The sequence below is a fragment of the Lasioglossum baleicum genome, unplaced genomic scaffold (genome assembly GCF_051020765.1).
Source record: "Lasioglossum baleicum unplaced genomic scaffold, iyLasBale1 scaffold0028, whole genome shotgun sequence".
NCBI classification, from domain to species: Eukaryota; Metazoa; Arthropoda; class Insecta; order Hymenoptera; family Halictidae; genus Lasioglossum; species Lasioglossum baleicum.
Genome location: NW_027469088.1, coordinates 1,719,409 through 1,728,009, shown reverse-complemented (window position 1 = coordinate 1,728,009; position 8,601 = coordinate 1,719,409). Strand labels below are relative to the sequence as shown.

The window sequence follows — 8,601 nt, the reverse complement described above, 5'->3', positions numbered from 1 at the left end:
GTACGATGCACGAAATCGGAAGATTTTCCTCTCGGAGTGCTCTTATGGCCTGCGGGTGGCTTTCGTAACCGAAAAAGGTCGGTCCGGTCCACACGTAATTCGGCTGTTTGACCGAGTTCAAACGGCGAAGTGACGTCGCACGCTTGCAACGTCACAATATATATAAAAAATTGAATAATAATAATAATAATATGTTTATTCATTCATGAATAAGTGGTGGTGGTAGTGATTACCAACGCTGTTGGATTTCCCGGAGTATTCCTCTATAAATCCACCAATAATCGTTTTGAGTTATATGAAAATGTTCTTCTATGCAGTCTGGACATTTCCAGGCATCTTTTATCGTCGCTATATTTATTCCACATCGTTTACATTTTATAGCCCTTCGTGTTGCAAAGGGGACACACAGTATGTGCGATCCACTTACTATGTGTTCCCAGGCGTCTGCTCTGTACATGTTGCCGTAGCAAGTTTCGCATACTCTGTCTTGAAATATAGTATATATTGAACTATACCACGGTGCCTTGACGCATCGCAGTCCCAAAAGTTGACGATATGTGTCTGGATAATCTATGGGTCTGACCCCATCCATAGGCCCGTAGCGATCTTCTATTAATTCTTGATATTTCGAATTTGGTATCGGCATTTTCAATCTGTTAAATACATAATCATATATAATAATAATAATAATAATAATAATAATAATAATAATAATAATAATAATAATAATAATAATAATAGTATTTTATTTCCCATTTCGGGTTACAAACGCGGACCTCCGCTCCGCTTACAAACTTCACCTTCCTTAACTTTTCTAACTTCTAACTTAAATTTACACTTAAACGAGAGAGAGAGAGAGAGAGAGAGAGAGCACACCGTTCACTCATTCCTCACACATTCTTCTTCACTCATTCACACACTCTGGACCCCCGGTTCCGCTGCTCACCCTTTCTCTCATCTCTTCCACTCTTCATCCATACCTTCCCTTCCCCTTCCTCCCCTAACACCTCTGCCACCACTTCTTGCCACCCTCTATCTCTTCACCAATCCGTACATTCCTCCCATATGTGGTGCCACGACTCTATCCCTCTCCCACATATCCTACAGCTCCTTCTGTCTTCCTCCTCCCAATACCTTCCCCCTTTCATTTTACTCCCTAATCTATATCCCGCTACCAATTGCCATCTCTTTTCCTCCCAATTCTTCTTCAAGTACCCTGGTATACCTTCACCTTTTATCATCTTATACCACCCATTATACCTCGACTCCCTTATCCTTCTCCACCTCTCCTCCCTTTGAATACTTTTCTCCTTTCTTATCAGATCCTCCCCCCTCAGCCGTCCTGCATCCCTCAACTTCTCTACTACCCCTATATTCCACCTCCTACTCTCGTAAAACCTTCTCCTCTCCTCCTCTCAACCCTCCAATGCCCTACCTCCCCTTGCTCATTCTCTAATCTCCGTCCAGCATTTCCTCTTCCCCCACTCAGCTTCCTCTCATATGCCAACAACTCCCTCTGTAATTCTTATTCCCACTCCTACTCCCAATACCGATCTTAAATACCTCTCCTGTACTCTCTCTATTTTCTCCCTCTCTTTCCATCCCCATATTTCCACCCCGTAACTCATTACTGCCCACCCTAATCTATCAAATAACCAAATTCTTCTTCCCCAGTCTTTCGCAAATTTCCTTTTTCCTATTCCCTACACTTGCCTCATAGCCACCGCCCCTTTCCTCATCCTCTCATCTACCTGTCCCTCTTGCCTCCCATTCGCCATCATCACATATCCTAAACACTTAAACTTCTTCACTTCCTCTATTTCTTCACCCTTCTACCACCACTTCACCCCCCTCTCCTCCCACCTCCCTTTTTACATCTCATCATCTTTGTTTTCCCCACATTAACCTCCAGCTTTTTCTCATCTATATATCTTTCCAGTCTCGTCATTAACCCTTTCATCCCATCTTCATCTTCCGCCAAAAGTGCAATATCATCCTCATATGCTAACATGTAACTAACGACTAACTGTCGCTTTCCCCTCTTTCATCTTTTTTATTGCTGTCCCTACTTCTTCTCTTCTTAATTCCTCCTCTTCCCCCTCCCTCCTCTTTCTCCCTTCTTCTCCTCTAACCCCTTCCAGTTAATTCCCCCTAATGTTTATGCTTTTCAGAGCTTGTAAGACTCTGTATCCGTTTATTATAAAAGTCAACAGTACTTGGTACAAATCGTCGGTATTAAATGCGCGTTTCACGCGTTGCTCCGCAAATGAGTTATAACCACGTGCGGTCGATTGTCGGCAAAAGAGATTAGTCGCTCGCACGTGTTTCCCGAATCGTATTGCGTCGCGATCGAGACAAAGGACAAGACTGACTCATTACCGTATCGTGTACATTCACGCGTTCTCGCGAGCGATGAGAACGCGCCCGTGGGTCTAGCTAGTATACAAGACGCGGTATTTATGAAACAAGCGAAACGGCCTCAACATACCGCCCGCCTCGCGAAGTTATCCTTAACTGAGCGACAAGGCAGTACTTTTTCCATAACGGCCTAAGCAAAACAACGCGCAATGGGCAAGAATAATCGGGCTCGCGTGCCCGAGATTTGTCCCCTACGCCGCCCGCCATGAGGAGCTGGCTACACAGTCGTCTGGGGAACGCGTGACTCCATGAAATGCACGGCCACGGTCTCGTTGATGGGCAGGTGGATAAGCCGATGGACCGGTCGCCTCAGTTGGGTGGTGGCCGTCCTGAGCGTTACGACTCTGCAAACCCCGTCGGTACCCCGGTGTGGCGGACAACTCTCGCCAGTGGCCACTTGGTAGGTGGAAGGGGGTCATCCATCAGGATCACCAGGTCCCCGACCTGATAATCGTAGCCCGGGCGGAGCCACTTGGAGCGCTGCTGCAGTTGGGTGAGGAATTCTCGCCGCCACCGCTTCCAAAAGTGATTCCGCATGAGGGACAGGAGCCGCCATCTGGAACAAACTGAAACCTTCTCGTTCGTCTCTGTAAAAGGCTCTACAGGAGCCTTGAGGGCTGAGCCGATCAAGAAGTGGCCCGGGGTCAGCGCCGATACGTCCTCCTCGTTGCTGCTGAGCGGGCCGAGAGGTCTGGAGTTGAGGCACGCCTCGATTTGGTGACAGACAGTTGAAAACTCCTCGTACGTGAGCTTGGCATCCCCAATGACCCGCTTCAGATGCCTCTTGAAGCTCCTGACATTGGCCTCCCAAAGTCCGCCAAAGTGCGGGGCTCGAGGTGGGATGTGCGACCACTGGATCCCGTCCGCTGCTATGGCTGCAGCGATTTCCTGAGTCATGGCGGAAGTAGCCTCAAATAAGCGACGGAGCTCTGCTGCTGCTCCTTGGAACGTCGTACCGTTGTCGCTGTAAACGGTGTGACATAATCCTCGCCTTGCGACGAAGCGCGCAAACGCGGCCAAGAATGCTGCGGTCGTGAGATCCGAGACCACCTCTATGTGTACAGCTTTTACCACCATGCAGATGAAGATGGCTACATAGCCTTTCGAACACCGCTGACCTCTGCCTCCGGATGTCTTCAGTAGGAAAGGCCCCGCATAGTCCAACCCGGTGAATGTGAACGGGCGAGCTGGGACCGTGCGCACCGCCGGAAGAGGAGCCATTTGCTGCTCCGCTGGGCGAGCGTTAAACCGTGCACATGTGACACACTTGCGCACGCCTCCTCGAATTTCATTCCTTCCTCGGACTACCCAATATCGTCTACTCAGTTGACTTTGGACTAGCACGGGCCCCCCATGAAGAGTGGAGCGATGAGCGTCCGCAATGATCAACCGCGTAACGTGGTGCCTGCCGGGAAGAATGATCGGGTGCTTCTCGGATTCAGTCAGGAAGGAATTGTCGAGGCGACCACCAACTCGTAGCACGCCTTCCGCATCAGTGAAGGGGAGTAGGCGACGAATGGAACTGCGTGCAGACACCGACCCTTTCGTACGAATCGTCCTGAATTCGTCCGCGAACTCCTCGTTTTGCACAACTCGGAGAAGAATAGTTCTGCCTCTCGCTAGTTCCTGCGCTGAGAGCCAAGTTTTTCGTCGATCCAGCGGGGACAACTTGGCATTGGAGCGCCAACGGACCATGTAAGCGAAGACCCTGATGAGTTTGTGCAGGGAAGAAGATCGAGCGCACCACTCGGACCAAGACTCCTCTCCTCTTGCCACACAAACTTCCAGAGCCGCCATTGACCTTGCCTCTAGGTCAGTCTTCAGCTCAGCAAGAGGACCCGGCCACTCTGATTTTTCTAATGTTATCCAGCTTGGACCGTTCCACCATAGTATTGACTCTCGCAGTTGCGTCGGTGTGAAACCCCTGGTTGCACAGTCCGCCGGATTATCGGCTGAGCGTACATGCCGCCAGGTAGCATGGGGCAGCGACGTGAGAATCTCACTCACCCTATTCGCCACGAATGGTTTCCACCGAGAGGGGTGCCCTTGCAGCCATGCTAAAGCTACCTTTGAATCCGACCAGCAATGAATGTCAACAGGTTGAGAGTCTAATTTCGACAACAGCGAATTAACGAGACGAACTAACAATTGAGCTCCACACAGCTCTAGCTTGGGCAGGCTGATGACCTTAATTGGAGCGACCTTGGACTTCGCCACAATAAGTCTGGAGACCTTGGTGTCAGCAGCCACCAGGTACAGTGAGGCTGCATATGCGCTCTCCGATGCATCACAGAAACCGTGTAGGTCCCACTTAGTGGTTCCAACAGTTCCAAACCATCGTGGAATTCGTAGTTCCTCCAATTCGACCAACTGACCTTTAAAGGTCGACCAAGATTGTGATAATGTGGCGGAGACGGCTACGTCCCAATCAACGCCCTGCCTCCATAAGGTCTGCAACAGCAGCTTTGCACGAACCAACACGGGAGCAAGCCAGCCAATCGGGTCAAACAATTTGGAAACTTCCGACAAGATTGACCTTTTCGTGACTGTCTGGGGAGGTTCGACTAGTGCAATTTTGAAGCAAAAGGCATCCTTTTGCGGCATCCAACGCAGGCCTAATGTGGACACCGCCTCCTCGACTCGAAACTCCCGTTCAGCTACGGCAGGACTCTCGAGTCCCAGCTCCTGCAACAACTCTGCGTGGTTTGCAGCCCACTTGCCCACCTCCATTCCTGCTGTTCTCAGGATGCTTACTAACTCGTCTCGCACGAGCCTAGCTTCCTCGAGGGTATCTCCCCCTCCGTAGGAGTCGTCGGCATAACGACCCTTCCTCAATATTTGAGCACCACGAGGAAAGCGCTTCTGCTCGTCATCTGCCAGCTGGAGCATGCATGCGTTGGCCAGGAATGGAGCACAGGTCGTCCCATATGTTACCGTGACTAAACGAAACGGAGTGACCACCTCGTCCTCGTTGAAACGCCACAAAATGCGTTGCCAATCAGCGTCATCCGGCTGAACGAGAAATTGTCGAAACATTTTTACTACATCACACGTAAAAACGTATTTCCGAAAGCACCAACGAATGATGATGACGAGCACATCTTCCTGCAATTTGGGCCCCGCATGCAAGCAGCTATTCAACGAGACCCCGGCGGAATCGGCTTGGGACGCGTTGAAGACTACGCGTATTTTCCCTTTACCGCCGTCTTTAAAGACTGCATGATGAGGGAGATAAAAAACGTCGCTCTTACCCGACTGCTCGTTGACCACCTTCTCCATGTGACCTAGCGCCTGGTACTCCTGCATGAAGACTTTATACGGTGGAGCCAACTCGGGTTGTCTCACAAAACGACGCTCTAATCTCGTCAAGCAAGCAGCAGCCGTGGACTTTGAATCAGCAAAGACAGGTTCCCTAGCAAACGGGAGCCTGACAACGAAGCGACCATCTGCCCTGCGCGAGTGAGTCCTCCGAAAATGATCGTAGCACTCCTCATCCTGCGGAGACAACTGGGGCGGCTTGTTGACTTCTTCAATCTCCCAGAATCTTGTCAACGCGGAGGTTAGCTCTCGGTCCACAGCAACGTGAAATCCCGATACCTCCGCTTTCCCTCCGGTTTCTTGCACAGGTACTTTTCCTAGCACGACCCAGCCGAGAGAGGTTTCCATTGCAGTGGGTGCCCCCGGTTGTCGGTCGATGCCTGGCCGTATCACCTTCGCAAGAGCCTCCGCATTCAAAATGCAGTCGATGCGCCCTGGTTTGAAGTAGACCGGATCCGCTAGTGGTCGCGAGGCAAGATGTGGCCACGCGGTTGGGTCGACAGGTAGACGTGGCAGCAGGGACGTCAACCTTTTTAAAACCAGCGCTGTAAAATCGAGAGAGAATTTGTCGTCACGCTCCGACTTGAGCGTTAGATGGACTCTGCTTCTGGCCACCGCTGTCCGCTCGGCTCCGACTCCATTGACCGCCACATGAGTCGACTGGCGACGAAGTCCAAGTGCCTGTACAGCTTGCTCTGTTACGAAGGACTCCTCTGCGCCCGAATCCAACAAGGCCCTTACGGTGATGGCGGCACCCGGTGACTGGAGCACGACGCAGGCAGTTGCCAGCAGCACAGTCTGTCCCCCAGTGATGGCGAGCACAGACGCCTCTCCCGGCGCCGATTCGCTCTCCGCATTCTGCAACGTAGCCACCGCAGCGTTCGAAGTGGCTGTCTTGTCCTGGTGCAACTTCGTATGATGCTTTTCATGGCACACGGAGCACCGATATTTTGAGGTGCAAGCCCCCACAACATGCCTTGCGCTCAGGCAGTTGAGACAGAGCCTAGCCGTTTGCACGTGGGCTCTTCTATTTGTCGGAGGCGCATTGGAGAAGACACTGCAACGCCCAATGAAGTGTGGTCCGTCGCAGAACGAGCATTTGTCCGGCTCTCTCGTAGACGAGTTCCTCGGCGTGGCAACGTGAGCTGAAGACTTCTTCGTTTTCTTGCTTTCCTTGGCCTTGGACGAGGACTGCGACTGCTGACCTGGAGCGGACGTTTCCTCTCGAACGGACTTGGACCGGTCGCCCACGACAAGGTCCAGAGTTCGTATCCTGTCCTCCAGAAAGTATTTGAACTCTGCGAATGTGGGGAATTCGTTATTTTTCTTCTTCTCCAGCTCCCTAGCCCAGTCCAACCTCGTCGGAGTTGCAAGTTTGCTCTCGATGAAGTAGATTAGGACGGCGTCCCAATGCTCGACCGGAAGTCCAAGAGTTCTAAACACGTTGATGCTCTCATTCGTCGTGTTTAGCAGCTGGTTAATGTGCGTTCCGGTTTCCTCGTCGCTAGCCTCTGTTCCAGTAACGGCCTGCATTTGCGTGCTGAATCGGAGGAACCTGTTGTCGTAGCGTCGACACAGCGTTTCCCAGGCTGTAAGGAAGTTTGCGCCTACCATCTGGATGCCCTTCAACCTTGCCTGTGCCTCGCCTGACAAACAGTTTAATAAGTGTTCCAGCTTGATAACCGGCGTCATCCCTTTATCTGCGATGACCAAGGAGGTAAAACGCTCCTTAAAGGCTTCCCAATCGCGTTGAGTCCCATCGAAGCGGGGCAGTTTTAACCTTTCGAATGTTCTCTGTACTGAGTTCTCCGCGATACTGCGGTCATGCGTTGCAAGAACGTGCGTATCGGAAGGGCCCTGGAGCTCTTTTGATTTTGCCTCCAGCCATGCTTTTGCGTACAGATACGCTTCCATTGTGGATCCATACAGATCTGCCTTGAAGTAGGAGCGGTCGCTTAGGCTATCCATATGCTCTGCCAGAATCAAGTCTCGGTCTTGGAAGCCTTTCCAATACTCCTGCAGGAGTGCCTGTCTCGCTTCGACATCCGACAACGTAAGCTTATCGGCGGCCTTCTTTTTCGTAGTGTTGCCCACGAAGTTTAAAATGAACACCGCGACACGCTTTTGCGCTGTGAACAGTGCTTCATGCCCCGTCATTGTCAAAGCCGATCGACTCCCGTATTGCACAATCGAACGAACCGAAATTGTACAAGTTGCAGATTGCTGCAAATACTGTCTGCAAATTGAAAGCAATGTACCGAGAACACTCGCGACGATTATGTGAGACGCGAAGCAAAGGCGATCACACCTGTCGCGATGCGAACCAAACGACCACGTTTTCGCTTGTATGTGTGCGTGTCGCGTGCGAAACCGCTGATTCCCGATGAACCGACACCGATTTCGAACGAGTGAGTGCGACGAAGACAGCAATAGTCTCGACGGTTTTGCGCGTATTCGGAGTTTGTTTTCGATTTCGCGCTCGCTCTGTCTCTCTCGCTCTGCTAGCGTCGCGTTTCGCGCACCACGGCGTGACGTCACAAAGGTTGAAATGTCCGTTAGCCTCGTGGAATCCGTTCGATTTTTCACCGATTACGCTCACTTTGACGCACACACTGTATCTGCACCAACGCACTTTTTTCCGCACCAATCACTGCAACGCGACGGATGCACTGCTTACCGGTCTTGCAAGGGAATCCGGCTCGAAGGACCAAAAATGTTTATGCTTTTCAGAGCTTGTAAGACTCTGTATCCGTTTATTATAAAAGTCAACAGTACTTGGTACAAATCGTCGGTATTAAATGCGCGTTTCACGCGTTGCTCCGCAAATGAGTTATAACCACGTGCGGTCGATTGTCGGCAAAAGAG

General features: G+C 51.1%; 1 protein-coding gene across 1 annotated transcript; it reads right to left on the bottom strand.

Moving 5' to 3' along the window:
* Positions 1-2,754: 2,754 nt before the first annotated feature.
* LOC143219414 (uncharacterized) lies at positions 2,755-7,893 on the bottom strand. Its single transcript, XM_076445424.1, has one exon. The coding sequence runs from the start codon at positions 7,891-7,893 to the stop codon at positions 2,755-2,757; it is 5,139 nt and encodes a 1,712-aa protein (XP_076301539.1).
* Positions 7,894-8,601: the final 708 nt, after the last annotated feature.

Excerpts from the sequence above, each read along its gene's own strand:
- LOC143219414 (XM_076445424.1), bottom strand. The coding sequence starts at position 7,893 with ATGACGGGGCATGAAGCACTGTTCACAGCGCAAAAGCGTGTCGCGGTG.